Source organism: Colobus angolensis, unplaced genomic scaffold, assembly GCF_000951035.1.
Source record: "Colobus angolensis palliatus isolate OR3802 unplaced genomic scaffold, Cang.pa_1.0 Scaffold82, whole genome shotgun sequence".
NCBI classification, from domain to species: Eukaryota; Metazoa; Chordata; class Mammalia; order Primates; family Cercopithecidae; genus Colobus; species Colobus angolensis.
The window spans coordinates 5,052,229-5,068,574 of record NW_012122043.1 but is presented as its reverse complement, the minus strand read 5'-3'; the positions used below and the strand labels follow the sequence as shown (position 1 = coordinate 5,068,574).

The window sequence follows — 16,346 nt, the reverse complement described above, 5'->3', positions numbered from 1 at the left end:
TTGTATCATTTCTGTGATTCCACATATGAGTTCAGTGCACTTAATTAGTATTTAAAACTGGCATTGCACAACGTCAAGATGAATGGTAAACTTCATGCTAACAATTTAAATCTAAATTTTTCTTGGAATGATATTAGATAACCCATAAAAACACTATGAAAAGGGAGAAACTGAGAGGAAAGAGAAAGTTTTATATTTTACGACCTTAAAGTCACTTTCCTTCTGTTTTTTGAACAAGGAAGCTCTGCACTTTTCTCTGAGCCCCACAAATTATGCAGCCAACCTTGCAGCAGGGAACAATCAAAGCCTCTTTCCTGGGAGTCTAGTGAGGGATGTAAAAAACAAATATGTTAATAAATAATATGCAATATATAATGTTCGCTAACAATCAGCGCTGTGCGAAACTAAAAGTAAATAGGCCAGGATGGCTACAGCAAGCCGGGGCAGAGCTGAGAATTAGATGTAAACCCTGAGCGATGGGAAGGGCCCTGGATTTTAGGGCGTTGTGCATAAGAGTAACCAAATCTGCTCTACGTTTCAGGAAAGAAAAAAAAAATTCCCTCTGGCTGCGGTTCCGAGAATAGCCCGGAAGGAGGCAGGGGTCCCGGCTGGAGAAGCGTGGCCCCGGAGTGGGGGGGTGTGCGGGGCGAGCCCGGGCGGGGGACGCTACCCAACAAGCAGGTTTGGGGAGACTCAAACCTTACATTCTGAGTTTTTAAGCTTCTTTCCTCAAAGCGGGGAACTCACGAACGTTTCGTGAGCGGCTACGGTATGCAGGGCACGGAGCGGAGCCCTAGGGTCACTGACTTGACCAGGACAGCCGAGCAGCTGCAGGATCCGTCGTGTTCCCCAGCAATTTTAGTATTTAAAAATGCGTTACCGTTGCTGTTGTTTTCTATATATTGGATGTCTTCGTGAAGAACCCTCAAAAGTGCAACGAACTCCTCCCTGCCAGGGGGCGGCCGTGCGCTCTGAACACAGCTTCCAGCGAAGCCGGCCAGGTCCTCCAGGGCACCGAGAGAGCCGGCCAGAACGGCGGCGCCCTATCCCGGCCGCGGCACTGTCTGACGGCGCCCCGGAACTGACGGTCTGGTACGCAGGGTCGCTCGGCGGCAACGGCGGCTTTAAACGTCATTGCGGGCGCGACGCCCGAGGGGCGGTCTGGGGTTTGGCTGTCCGGAAGGTGCCGCGGCGAGACCGGCCGGGAAGATGCCAGTGGCGGTGATGGCGGAAAGTGCCTTCAGTTTCAAAAAGTTGCTGGATCAGTGCGAGAACCAGGAGCTCGAGGTAGCCCTTTGCGTTCCCTGGGAGAAACTGCGGAGTAGTCTTAGGCCCAGGGGCGGCACCAGTTTCCAGGGTAACGGGGTCTGCGGCTCGCGGGGCGGGCGCGGGAGGTGGACGTGTGGAGCCCTGACCGTCGCGGCCTGCTGCGACCGGGCCCGGTCTCCCCTAACTCACCGGGACCTTTTTGTTATATGTCTTCAGCTTGTGATCCCGAAAACCCTGTGCATCTTTGTTCCAGCACCTACCGATAAGCTCATATTAATTAGACATCTTTCATTCCCAGTATCGGGTTGGGAGAGAGTAGTAATGTGGATTTTATCAAATATCTTTTTATACACACACACACCAACACACACACCCCAAAGCGCACACACACACCAAGAAAGACGTGACCATTGTAACCTTTTCTTAACTCACAGAGCCTTTCTCGTAATGTCAAGTAAGCTTACCATTTTGTCTTTAGTACAAATGAAAGTTATGCAGCTGTTAAAGTTAACGTTTTTCTTAGACACTTAAAAAGCGTTTATATCATTAGTTTTAAAGTTTACTAAAGGAGACAACATCCAGAAGAAGCAGCTCACTAATAGACAATAGATACTTCCCAGTTGAGTTAAAATTGAAAGAATTGTCTTTGCAACGCAGCTGTGGTGATTTTCTGTCTCTTATTCAGGACGCTTGATGTAATGGGCAGAATCAGAATGCTTCAGGAATCTGTCGAAATTGTTTCTTATACTAGTAAGATCATTTAAATGGGAATTTGAGAACTGGGGAAGGGGATCCGCTTACATATTCTTGAATGTATAGAGAAACTGAGGCCCAAAGGGAGATAAATCAAAGCTGATGACGAATATAAACTTAATACTCAGGATTTTCGTGTTTAATACTTTTCTAAGCTGTTTCTAAATCTATACTAGGACTATAAGATTATTTATAATCTTAGACTGAAAAGGCTTTTTAATTAGCATTTGTAAAATATTATTTCAAAAATGAAAGTTAGAGGGTAAATGAGGTTTTTTAAATTTTGTGTTGTTTTGTTTTGTTTTCATTTTTGGCCTTCTAGGCCCCTGGAGGAATTGCTACACCCCCAGTGTATGGTCAGCTTCTAGCTTTATATTTGCTCCATAATGACATGTAAGTACGTTTAACCTAAAGCCAAGAGCAGCAGGTTTCTCAAAAGTTATATGGAAATATTTCTGCCCTGAAGTAGCACCACCAAACATAGGCACAACGAGCTACCTCTTTTATTGTAATAACTATTACATCTATTTCCTATTGAATCATAGCTTAATGAATTATGATTAGGTCGTCATTGTCTTATATATACTTTCTAGAAAACATTTCAATTTATTATGAGAAACTATGTCAGTAAATTCATTTAATCTTTGTCTTTTTAAAATACTTTTATGATCTCTATTTACTTCATATTAATAAAAGAAGTGGAAGGAGAAGATTGCAGCCAAGAGATTCATTACAAATATGTATGAGATTTCTTGAAAGTTTTTTTTTATTTTTAATTATTCCTATTTCACGTTCACATGGAAAAGTCAGAAAGCATAACTATGCTAGAGCAGGCGTGGTGGCACACGCCTGTAATCCCAGCACTCTGGGAGACCGAGGCAAGTGGATGGCTTGAGTCCAGGAGTTTGAGACCAGCCTGGGGATTATAGTGAAACCCTGTCTGTTCTAAAAATACAAAAAATTAGCTGGATGTGGTTGCGCGTGCCTCTAATCCAAGCTACCCGGGAGGCTGAGGTGGGGAGAATTACCTGAGCCCAGAAAGTTGAGTCTGCAGTGAGCCGATACTGCGCCACTGCACTGCAGCCTGGGCGACCAAAGTGAGACCCTGTCTCAAAAAGAAAGCATAACTGTGCGAAAAAAAAAAAAAAAAAATCTCCTGTACTCCTGTAGACTCACTGATCATTCCTGATAAAATTTTATTTTAAATTGTTCCAAAACTTTTCTTTTGTATCTTTCTAAAAACTAAATTGAAATTTTTATTACACATGTAAGTTTTTTTTTTTATTTTTTGTAAAACTATCCTTATATGTTTGTCGTAGTTCAAGCCTCCAAACCCATACAAACTCCTGCCTCGGAAGCTCTGTACCCACTGGTAGGAGGGACTGTGACAGGGAGGGAAGTGTTGTGCACCGTGCTTATTGTCAGGGAATGCTGGAGCCTTCATAGTACATAAATTTGTTTACTTTTATATCCGAGTAAATCATTTGGACCGTTCTGTACGTCTCGTGTTTTTAATGTGCTGTTGCCTTAATTAAGGATATGGATTATTATTTTGAAAAAGTTCACTAGAAATGGCAAAATATTACTTTGGTAAAAATATTTCATGTCCTTTTTATCTGGAAAACTACTATTGTTTCCCCAAAACAAATTCATATAACACTAAATTTGACTTTGTGTTATGTGAAGTCTACTTCTGAATGTTTGCCGTGGGACCTGATAGTTTTTAACATTTACGGAGATGATTATGTTTTTAATTGATTATTCTTCTTTGTGGTGGCGTAAATTAGGAATAATGCAAGATATCTTTGGAAAAGAATACCACCTGCTATAAAATCTGTAAGTATCCTTTAAACCTGCCTTACTGCTTTAATGTCATGACATTCCCTTAAACGGCAACCTTTTATAAGTTTCTCTTTTCTGTATGACGTCCTAGAAATAGTCATCAAACTAGTATTAAGGATTCAAAATAAATCTTCAGAGTCCTCTAGTCAGAAATTTGAATTTTGCTGGGATGATGTAGAATTTGTGCCCAGTTCCTACTGATTAGATTTCTTGAGACACTTCTATGTGCAGCTTCCCTAGTTAAACAGCTGAGCCAGTTTAGATGAAGGAAGGTCCTGGAGGTGGCGGAAGCAGCCGAGGTGATTTTCAACCGGTTTATGTTGCTTCTTGTAATGGTACTTATTTTGAAACTGCCATTGTTTACAAGAATATTCTAAGAATGATTCACAGCAATAAGATTATTTTTGCTAATTAGGATTTTAAACTTCTTATTTTGGATGGGAGATTAGAAGAAATAGCCTGTGAAAAGGTTCTTCCAAAGTGAAATGAAGTAAAATTTTAATGTCAGATGATTCCATGTGTCTAACATGAGCGTAAAGTGAAATTTTTAACATTCTCAGGATATTACCAAGAATTCATCTAAACTTTTGTTCATTGTCGATATTCATCAAGAGATCAGATTAGTATTTTTACTTTTTTTTTTTTTCCTCACACATCCTGTTAAGTAAGATTGAAATATTCCTCAACTTCTTTGGCTAAATAAAGAACAACTATAAATTATGCACATAAGTTTCAGTGATATTAGTGGAAACTCTGTCCTTAGAGAGGCTACAATGTGTGACATCTTAGATTGACAGTCTCTATTGTTAACCATTTTGCTATTACTTTTGACCTAAATATATATACATAATATATCTATGAAATACAAAGACAGCATCTTTAAAAACAATGCTTAAGCTAATTAGTCCCCAGGCTTAATTCTGAAATGGTTTTGGACTACTTTCTCATGCCTTAATTTGCTGTTGTAATTAAAAATGTGTATCAGGCCTACAGATAAATTTTACCTTACTGCTCATAGTGTTTAAAAACCCTTTTGATAGTGATTGGGCTGAGAAAGCAATTGCATCTTTTAAAATAAATGTTGAATTAGGTTTTAATGATGTAGCTAACAAGTTTTTGTATCATTTCTGGTATTTTGTTTTAAGATACAATCATTTGTACATTTACAGAGTGAATACCCTCTAAGGCAATAATATTTATTGCAGGCAAATTCTGAACTTGGGGGAATTTGGTCAGTAGGACAAAGAATCTGGCAGAGAGATTTCCCTGGGATCTATACAACCATCAACGCTCACCAGTGGTCTGAGTCGGTCCAGCCAATTATGGAAGCACTTAGAGGTAGTGTTTCTTTGTGATTAAAAATGAAATTAGATGAGACTTAGTCTGTAAGTGCTGCAGTGTTGAAGTGATAAATCGGTGGTGTGTGTTTAAGTAGATATTTTTGATAGGTGAAAAGAGCAGTTTTCAAAATTTTTTAGATTTGCCTTCATCATGCTTCTTCATTTTTTGTTGCTTGAGATTACATTGGCTCCTGTGCCTTTGTTGTTTCTTAATTCTATATAGAAACTGCTTGTCAGTTTCAAGTTTTGTTTTGTTTTTGTTTTTGTTTTGCTATTAAAATGAGATCTTGTAATATTCTAACAAGTTTGAGGTATGGGTTTGTAGAGATGTGAAAATAGAGACTGCTCTTTGAATTTTGTCAGCCTTAGCCTTTGATAGGTGTTGTCTTAAGCTTCTGGATTTTGTAACTAATCAGTTTAATACATAGATCCTCAAATGCATTTTTAATTGCTTTGAAAGAGCACAAGCCTGGTGTGACAGAGCACTGATCCCACAATAAAATCTCATTCCCTGCCTCTCTATGTTCTCCCACCCTTAACATTTGCCTCTAGTCATCCTGGTTCACTCTTTATAAAATTGTATAATCTTGTTTTATGTTGTGTACTCTTATTTCTTACTGTTATCCTTACTTCCACAGTTAATATCCACCTTCACTATATGTCCTCCTGCTGTGGAGGAAGTCAGGGAGCAGGAATTTTTTAATAACTGTTCATCATTTTGCTAAGGGATATCAGCTTTACAGGGCAGCAGACAGCAAAGATTGTTTCTGAGATGCACATAATTCCCTTGGAATGGTAAAATTCTTAGCATCATAAAACAGAACAATGTAAGTGACAAAACAGGAGGCAGCTTCTTTAAATGTGAATGAAATGAGCAGAATCCTAAGGCAGGCAGGCAGATGGGAAAGGAGGAGTGTGGAAGAAGATTGCACAGGTATAGCAGGGGCAGTTTCAGAAAGTAGCACCGGAAACCTCTTCGTGTAAGGCCTGAGGAATTGGTGTTACAGTGGACTTTCGTAGTATCCTTGAGATTCAGCCTTGTGATTATGGTGGTGCGGTCACAGGCCATGTGCCTTTTCCCAGTGTTACACAGCGGGTTCATTGGCAGGACTGGGCTTGGGGCTCTTTACTCATTCAGCAAGCATTCTGTTGTGCACGGTCGGGTCTGTAGTTTTATTCCTTCCCAGAGCCTCCTCTCACTGAATTCCATGAGATTGAGAATTGCTGGAAAGAAGTTCAGTAGACCCAGGAAAGGCTATTCAGCATACCATGTGGGAGTTTGAACTCTGGATCCATGCTTCTGGAGTTTAAATTCTGATTCTTTCCCTTACTGGGGTGACTCCTCAGTGTCTCATTTTCCTTCTTTGTGAAATGTGGTTAGAAATAGTACTTTTTCAGGTTATAAATGAGTTAATATATAATCATGTACATTATTCTAAAGTACTACAATATTCCTGAACATGTCCTGAGACTTTTACAAATCTCCAGATTCATGAATGGTACTGTGGTTTCCTTTGTAAAATGCAGCCAGGGCAGGATAGTCTCTTAACAGATTGGTCTCACTGATGAATTTAACATTTTGCTTCTTAACATATTAGAAACTTATTTTCTAGCTAAGATCTCTTTCCATTCTATTCTAAATTAGGCACAGTCCTATTAGAAAACTGAAAATGACTTAACTGAAGAGAAGCTAGCGAAAAGTATTTTTGCAGGAAACAAGGGCTGAGGAAGTACCCAGGAACTAGGGAGACAGTAGCCATTCTCATCTGAGGCCTGAAAGGGCAAGGCGAGGGGCCAGTGTTTCTGGGGCTGCCCCACAGGATGGGTACAGAAGGTCAGCTGGAGCAAGGCAGGGAAGGGACATGTGAAGTAAATTCCCTGACCTTCTTTCCCAGCCTATGACCTGATAGACTCCCGTTTGCCAAAGCAGGAGAGCTCAGGTGCTACAAGCATTGGTGGCCAGCCTCCCTGGCTTACAGCATGGCTGGGAAAGACAAGAGGATTCAAAAGGATGGGAGTGACTAGCTCCTCTTCCCTTCTGTCTCCAGCACAGGCAGAGATGGATGAGCGGCACTTGAGTCTTTGTTGAACAACTGAATTTGCGTTCTGTTAGCATTTCTGTTTTCACCAAAAATGTGTTCCATCAACAACTACCACAGATATTAGGTGCTGGCTCAATTTATTCCACCTTCCAGCATGTCATTCTGGGGCCTGAGGTTACAGATTTCACAACGTGGGGATCACAGAGTGACTAGTTGGAATGTAGATGTGATTCATGCCAAGTAGATATTGCAGCTTCTGAGACTAAGAACACTTAGCCTTTATTTTTGCTTCGTCAACTCACTTCTGCCTCCCATTGCATGTTTTTCTTTCCTTTTCCAGTTATATCTTTTTACTTTTCTCTCCCTTTTATCTCCTCCATTCTTATTGTATTCCTGTTTTATTCCCCACTCTAAAAATATGATCAGAATATTTGAACTGAAGTAAATGTTTTTGAAATACGGTTGGCTTACCAAATGAATATAGTTTTATGGTGTATTCTTTTGTTTCTCTAAAAAAAAAAATATTTCATTTCCATTGTTGGCTCAGTTCTTTTCCATTGAATGTCTGCAGCCTTAATAGAAAACGTTTTTTGGTGTTGTAAAGTCTGTTAGGTTACAGGCTGGTTAAAGGAAGGAAGGAACCTACAATAATAAGTGTAAAGCCACAGAAGGAAGAGCGGACAGACAGTGGCTGAGTGAAAGCTGGAGAGGATGTCAGGCTCAGTATGAAGGGAAGGCACGGGAGTGTCAGCAGTTTTTAAGGAATCTGAGAAAACAAAGCCTGAGTGTTGGAGTTGTGCCCCATTTTGGTCCTTGTGATACCGTCAACAAGCATGTATTTGGCATAGATTTCACTGGAGATGCTAGATGTTTGGGGGACTATAAAGATAAGAAGAGATAGCCCTTCCTGTTGAGAAGTTTGGAATAGAATTGAAAAGAAGCGGGTAGGTGGAACAGTGTCTGCTGCGTAGGTGGAAAGTTGCTTATTAAAGTAGAAGTGTAAACGATACTGCTGAGTTTAGAGAAGGGCAGAGATCGTAATGAATTCTAAACAGACTTAGGAATGGTAGAGAGCAGACAGGAGGGCATTTCAGGCCACGGAACAGCGTAAACCAAAAGCCCCAGTGGGAGAAGGTGTAAGACTTGTCTGAGAGCCAGTGGACTAGTTTGGCACAAAGGGCATCTGAGGGAATTGGTGTAGTTTGACAATGTCCCAGGAATGGAGAGAAGATTTTAAATACATTAGGGTGTTTGTTTTACATACGTCCCCTGGCCTATTAAATATGGAAAGTAAGATCCAGAATATTTCCTAAGCACGTGGACAGCCAGGTGGAGGAGCTCTTGCGTTACCACAAAGCACTGCACAGGAAGAAAGGCCAGCTGGTTCCATGGTGCTCAACTCCGCATCACTCCTGAATTGATTTATGTGGGTATGTGAGCCTGGGGACAATCCTAAATGCCATTTTCAGGAAAGTTTTTGTTGCTGGTGTTGTTTGGCAGTCTCTTCTTAGACTCATTCTTTCAGGGTGGGAATTTAGGAGTTTGAACCTTAATTCAGTCAAGAGTTTGATGCAGACTTGAAGAGTGCCCCAGTTACAGGATCTGTTCCATGACTCCCAGGTGTGGTCCTGTATTAGAGACGTTTTTGAAAAGGACAGCTGATTACACAAATCAGTTTTCTGCTGCTTTGATTCCAGCATTTGTGAATAAAATAAGTACATTTATACCCCCATTGCGTAAACGAATTGTATTTTCTTAGGGTTAGAGCCTTGTGTTTAGTAACCCTTTTCCATCTTTGTAATTTTCATTATCTGAGATTTTTCATCCGAGAAGAAGTGTAAGAAATGTATTTTTTTATTCATCAATATTTGAACCCCCTTTACATACTGGACATATATATTTGTATCTATAAGCACAGAAATCTTTGGGTTCATCTGGTCTTGCTGGTGAAAACTGGACAAGGACAGCGGTGTGATTTAGCGATGTGTTTTGAAAATACCTGCTCCCCTGGTTCACTCTTTGCTAACCCTCCACTCCCACAATAGATGCAACAAGGAGACGCGCCTTCGCCCTGGTCTCTCAAGCGTATACTTCAATCATCGCTGATGATTTTGCAGCCTTTGTTGGACTTCCTGTAGAAGAGGCTGTGAAAGGTATTTTTGGCTTACTTTTTACTTTACAAGGAAAATGGAAAATAGAAGTGTGAATTGTAGGTTCAGTCTCCTCTGAAACGCTTGAAACAGAATATGCTTTTGGAGTCCAGGCAGTGTTTTTTGAGAGGTGATAGGAAACAGGTGTTGTGGAACACCCAGCAGGCGCCCTGCAGTCAAGCATATTAATAGTTCTGTGGCAAGCAAATGCGTGAATATCCACACAGTTGGTTACAAAAATATGTCTTAATTGGCCTCTTTACTCATATCTGGAAATCCTTATTTCGCCCTTATTTGGTAAAGGCGGCATCATCCCCACATCCCTTTTCAGCCCATTTTCCCTGCCATTTCTGACCCATACCCTAGGCGCTTGCTTGCTCCCCACTCACACCTACCTGCTGGTCTCTCCAAATGTAACTTCGCATTTTCATTTCTCAGCTGATGCCCAGACTAATCCTTCCTCTTGCTCGTTGCTATAGAATATACACCTGGCCGGGTGCAGTGGCTCACACCTGTAATCCCAGCACTTTGAGAGACCAAGGCAGGTGGATCATGAGGTCAGGAGTTCGAGACCAGCCTGGCCAACATGGTGAAAACCCATCTCTACTAAAAATACAAAAAATTAGCTGGGCATGGTATTAGGCACCTGTAATCCTAGCTGCTTGGGAGGCTGAGGCAGGAGAATCATTTGAACCTGGCAGGCAGAGGTTGCAGTGAGCCGAGACTATGCCACTGCACTCCAGCCTGGGCAACAGAGTGAGACTCCGTCTCAAAAAACAAAAAAGAATATTGTATACACCTTGTTGCATTGTTTTACCATGATTGACATTTTTGATTCTCCAGCTACAATATGAGCTCCATCAAGCACCACATCCTAAATTTCCAGGGCCTAGCATAGTTCTAGATACATGAAGATAGGTTAATGAAAGTTCTTTTACTAAGTTATTAAATACTTTTATTTATTCTTTTGGCTCTTGAAATTGATCCGTCATTTATTTTCTATATATAAAATACTTCAGAGTTCACACTCTCAGCTGACCACCTGGATGTGAATCCTGGTACCACCCATCCGTGATGCTAGTGCCTGTGTGACTTAGAACAAATCACTTGAATTCCCTCAACTTCATTTTCCATACCTGTCAAATGATGGCCCTGTATCCCACTTCATAGAGTTGTGGTGGTTACATAAAATGATCCCTGTAAAAGCACGTAGTCTGATACCTACAGGTAAACCTTCTGTATATGGAAGCTGTTTTTATTATTGCCATTTTTGTTATTACTGATATGATGATCACAAAAGGCACTATATGAGTTTTCCTTATGTTTGCTTTAAATAATACTGATTAGGTTAATACTATAATGTATTCTTGACAGAAAACTAACCATCTTTTAATGATTATAGCAGCCTAATAGAGTAAAATGAGACTTTGATACCTGTTTCAGAAATATTTCAATAATAAGTTTCCATGCTCTTTGTGATATACCTTTCTAGTAAAAATGCATATGGTGGGTTATACTAAACACATCAGGTCTTCTGTACAATTAATGTCATGGACAAGTTTTGGATTTTGTGGGGTGTTTTATTCTTTCCGCATCTTTTTGTATAATATACTTTTGTAGGTATATTAGAACAAGGATGGCAAGCTGATTCCACCACAAGAATGGTTCTGCCCAGAAAGCCAGGTAGGTGGAGCTTTCACACATTTATGCAGCATTGAACTCTTCTAAGACTGCTTCAGGTTTTCAGGCTTTGATTTTTGATAATTGGATATAAAATTCTGCTATACTAACATAATGGAAATAACTCATTTTAAATAAAGCATCGACAGGGTAGAAAGAATCTTTTAAAGGTCGTGATTTATTTTCTAATGTCAGTTATTTCTAATGATGGAAATAACACATTTTAAATAAAGCATAGTAGACAGGGTAGAAAGGGATCAGCTAGTTTAAACTCTTAAAAATGTATTTCCTGTATATAAATGATTTTATATAGGTGTTTCATGGTCCTTCTTACACCATAAGTTTTGCTAAATATTAATCTCCATCTTATGGAGCCATTTGTAACTGAGCTTATCCTTCATATCCAAACTGTTGTCTGTATTTAAAAAAAAAGCTTAAATATTCAGCAGAAAAGCTTGCCTTCAAGTCATACGGGCACTTTTCCTGTGGCTTCCACTTTCACAGAGTTAACTTCTCTAGCCCTCCTTTTAAGGCCTTAATTTCTGTGACCTGCCCTTGTTGTCATTATCTGAATTCCTAGCCCCTCAGTCTTGCTGTTGGAAGTGAGCCACACTCATTCCTGCCTGATAGTTTCTCTTCCTTCTGCTGACCAGGAGTGTCCTTTTCTGCCAGGTCTTTAGAGCCAGGCTTAATGCCCACTTCCATAAACCCGCCTGTATCCACGTCAACCCACATTTCCTTCCACCTACTCGGAATGCCTACGTTTAGACATTGTTGAACGTACAGTAAAGGATTCTCAATGTGCTCAGCCCTTTGAGTTACAAAGAGTGGGAAGACATGATCCCAGTCAAGTGAGAAAGTGGGGAAGAGTAACATAATGAAGACTTATAATAGAGGATGGTTATTATCCCTGTTTGAGAAATAAATGGCCATAAATGCATGTTGTGCTGAAAATCGCATGTTCTATGAAAGGTCTTTACAATGACTTTTGTAAACTGAGCTGTACATTTTTTTTTTTTAATTTAGTTGCAGGGGCTCTGGATGTTTCCTTTAACAAGTTTATTCCCTTATCAGGTATGTATTTTCATATGCACATTTTTTAAATGTCTCATTGTTCCTAATTTCTTTTTTGTAGTATATATATGTATATGTGTGTGTGAGTGTGTGTATCTATTTCTTACCTTGCAAACAGAGGTTAAATTTCATAAATGTGTAATAATACATCTGGTTACAAGAGTGAAACTGGGCTCCCCCAGAGCTTGCCTTGAGGCGGTGGCCTCCTCCGGTCCAGCTGCAGAGCCTTCTTCTTCTCATGTTGGGGAGGCCCGCCAGAGCTGTTCACCAGCACTGTGATTCAGAAGGCATCCTGAGGCTGACATGTAGTAACTTAAATGTTGGAATGTAAATTCCTTGAGGTTCTTTGTGGGTTTTTTTTTTTTTTTTGGTTCATTGACAATTTAATATTCTTCAATGAAGCCTGGGGCATGGTAGGCATGCTAATTATTTCTTGAATTTAATGTTACATGAGTAGGGATGTTTTCAAGAAGAGCTGTGATCTTTTAAACGAGATGTCGCTTGATAAAAGTGTCTTTAACCTTTACATAGAATACTTCAATAACAACAACATCAGACATGCCTTTACTACCAGTTAGGTAAAACCATACTCATAAAAGTTGAGACTTCTTGACTTGCTTTTCAAAAATGTCCAAGGCCCTATGATGTAAGATTTTGTCTAAAACCAGGACAAATCTAAGAAAGTTAACTTACTGTTAAAAATTGAAGGCATTAGGGGAGATAGGTGTTGGGGCCAAAGCTTTGTTACAGTGGTATCTAACTTGAAGTGTGTTTATTTCTTTAATGTACAGAGCCTGCTCCAGTTCCCCCAATACCCAATGAACAGCAGTTAGCCAGACTGACGGATTATGTGGCTTTCCTTGAAAACTGATTTATCACTCTGAGTTCAAGATTCATCTTCAGAATCCTGTATACTGACAAATATCGAAATGTAAAGTTTGTATTTTCAGTTTATTGGATGGCTTAAGCACCTCAGCATTCCTTACCGAGTATGTGATAAAATACATACAGAATATAAAATATACTGTATACATTTTGTCCTTAAACATTATGCTGAATAGTTGTTGAAACAGTTCTCATTTTGTAATACTTAATAATCTGGATGGAGCCCGTCAGTATTATAGTTAATTTGTTTTCTGGTGACTCATAAAATAAGATTTCCTGTTTCATGTAGAATAGTGTTTGTCAACTGTCTTTTGTCTGCCCCAGCACATGCCACGCTCTTACCTGTACCATTGGTTGATAATTGTCATGACTCATTTGGACTTGAAGCAAGACTGTCCCCAGGCACAGTATCGGGATCCCTGGGGATTATGATTCACGCTCTTTGGAGAACATGCTCTCTTTTCACCCCCACCTCCTGAGAGCCACTAATGTAAAATACAGAAACATAGCTGAGGAATAAGTAGACTATTTCCATACTAAACCAGTTTGTTGACTCTAGATTTTTTCCAATAGTGTGAGTATATCCATTGCTGGCAGTGGAGGGCTTGCCATGAAAATGCAACTTATTTAAGACATTCATGAGATGTATTAACTTGTGCTGTCTCCTTTTAGAAGGGAAAACAAGTGTGGAATGCATTGTATGAGCAAAGAAGCTATGAAGATACATGATACACTTTGTACAACTATCCTGCAGCCCATTGGTTGCTTGTATTTATCCCTTGGCTCAAGTTCTGCCCTTTGGAGAAATACTGAGCAAGTCTTTCATTCTGTGTGTGACAGCCCTCTGAATATTTGAAGTTGTTTGTTGGAACTTCAGGTTATAACAGCCCTTAGTTCGTTTATTCTGCATTTGTTCAATAAATATTTAACTGAATTCTTCAACTATTTCATCTAAGATAGTTTCTGGAAATTTCACTCTCTCGATCTTTCTGTGGACACAGTCTATTTTGTCATTGTCTCAATATGAATCTCTTAAATAGAAATGAGCTGTATGGTGAATCTGTGTGGTGATAATTACATAATTTATTTATTTTAAATGCATTTTAGTGGCTATTTCAGTTTTTCTTAACATATATGGGAATACTTTTTGAATTGCAATTTTATTTAACCCGGATAGGTAAGTCATATTACAATTCCTTGTTTTACGGTTGAGGAAATGGAAATTTAAGAAGTCAGAGGATCAGTAGAGTGGTCAAGAGAATGACAGTGCCAGTTTTTTTAACTTCCAGATATTAAGTACAAACTGTATCCCTGGTTATTTTTTAAAAGTAGATTAGAGTCAATCCAAATGTTCATTAATAGGGAATTGTTTGAATAAACAACAGTGTAGACTGCGCAAGTGTAAAAGGAGTGAAGATCTCTCTACTAAACTGGAATGATCTTCAGAGAGAGAACATAGAAAGCACATGTAGTTTATCTGGTTATTTTGAGGGTAACAAAAGGAGAATGATTACAATTATATATATGTACATATTTCCTTATAATTCAAAATGAAGCAATTGGGGGATATATACAAAATGAATAAAATAGTTCCCTAGAGAGGAAGGACAGTGAACTACTACATGGAGAAAAAATAATCTCAAATAACTCAAACACAGTATTTCAGTTTTACATTGTCAGTAGGATATACACTAAGGACAAAAAAAAATCTTAGATTAATGAATGTGGTTTTTCATGATTAATTTCACAAAATCTTGATACCATTATTATTAAAAGTATATTATAGATTAGTAATCATGTAACCTTAGACCCCAGTCATCTTAAATTTGACATGAAAACCTCATTATATGCTTTCTTTTTCTTTGTAAACAGTAAATATTTCCCACTGCTGTCTACATGCAAAGGTCTAGAGTAATTACAGTTCAGTAACCATGAGCACCACTAGTATCCAGATTGTGTTCTTTCATTTTCATTTGCAATTAAAAGGAATAAGAACTTATTTGCAAAACAGCTAATAGGTCCAGGGCAGTAAGTATACAGGTTTATATCTGCTACAAGACGTCCAGGATTCAAGGAAGCTCTTAAAGACCTGGGATTCTGTCAAAGGTTTATACAAGCCAGCTTGAAGGGATTTCTACAGGCCATGTAAAAATGAGACAGTTTGAGCATGAAATATTTGTATATGTGTCTATTTTTAATAACTTTTTCACTGTATAAGAAAGGCAAGCTAAGTGCTTGATTTCACTTCCCTTTATTACCAATTTTCAGGACAAATTGATATCCTACCAATCTCTAAAGCCACAAAAATTGAACCTGTAGGGTAGTCAAAAAGCTCATGCTGGAAAATTCCACCTAATAAAGATAAAAATTAGAAAAACAGTACTTGCAGCTCTTAATGAAACAAAGAAGGGATCGTGGAAATATATATCAATGCTGTTCAGACCACAGGGTAAGAAAATGAGATTGAGCATAAAATACGTCCGGTGCATCCATCAGCCTATCTTTGTGCTCGGGCTCTTTCAGAGCCAGCGATCTGCGTACAAGTGTAGCTTGACAGCACCGTGCTTCAGATCCATTGAATATCTCTACAAGTTTGCTCTGGGACTTACCCTGGCACTACTAGCAGGATGCCCACACAGACCTGGGTAAGAGGGCATTAGCCCCATGGGCAGCCCTTCAGCAGTTGTGAACGTGACACGCGGAATAAACACTCTCTTCCTTGTCTCAGGCAGACTAGTTCTGATGTGCTCTATACCTACTTCCTCAAAAAGAACCCCGAAAAGATTGAGCTGTGGTGTCCCGTGGTCATAAGCTCTGTAACGCAGCCTTCGATTGTTTTTTCCTCCTTCCTTGTTTTACTTTTCCTGGTTCCCTGTCTCTTGTTCCCAGAGATAAACAGAAGTGATCTGTCTGCATACCTGTATATACCTATGCTATTCTGCCTTGGGGCATGTCCCGACCTGCAGGACAGTCGAACGGACCCTGAAAGGGGGAGTGGGAATGGAGGAGACAAGAAAACACGAGAAATGGAGACAAGACAAATAGCCTGATCAAGTCTCGTTTAATGGTGGCAGGCCAGGGCGGTAACGGGGGGGCTGGGTTTTCTCAAATTACAATCGCGCATGCGCCATTAATTGGTATTTTTACCGGGCACAGAATTGCGCCTGCGCTGTAGGCTGCATATCTTCCTGGGCGCGAAAAAGGTTGGCGCACGCGGGAAAAGTTGTTAATGAAGAACCCGGAAATATGCCATCTTGTCTCTGATGATACGGAGCTTAAGCAACAGAAGCCGCGGCAATTTCCGGGCCTCA

The 16,346-nt window shown here is 39.7% G+C and overlaps 1 protein-coding gene across 4 annotated transcripts in view; it reads left to right on the top strand.

Moving 5' to 3' along the window:
* Positions 1–555: 555 nt before the first annotated feature.
* The window catches only part of COPS8 (COP9 signalosome subunit 8), a 27,607-nt gene continuing 11,816 nt past the window's right edge, over positions 556–16,346 (top strand). Inside the window, exons 1-9 of one of the 4 annotated variants that reach the window (XM_011929617.1) lie at positions 688–1,287; positions 1,955–2,019; positions 2,345–2,415; positions 3,810–3,858; positions 5,070–5,202; positions 9,292–9,399; positions 11,017–11,079; positions 12,103–12,150; positions 12,942–14,129. In XM_011929617.1, coding sequence (XP_011785007.1) covers positions 2,414–2,415; positions 3,810–3,858; positions 5,070–5,202; positions 9,292–9,399; positions 11,017–11,079; positions 12,103–12,150; positions 12,942–13,021 — 483 coding nt within the window. In that variant the 5' untranslated portion in view covers positions 688–1,287; positions 1,955–2,019; positions 2,345–2,413 and the 3' untranslated portion in view covers positions 13,022–14,129. Of the gene's footprint in view, positions 1,288–1,954; positions 2,020–2,344; positions 2,416–3,809; positions 3,859–5,069; positions 5,203–9,291; positions 9,400–11,016; positions 11,080–12,102; positions 12,151–12,941; positions 14,130–16,346 lie in introns of those variants that run through there. The other 3 variants (XM_011929615.1, XR_001000419.1, XM_011929616.1) reach the window with 3 other exon arrangements.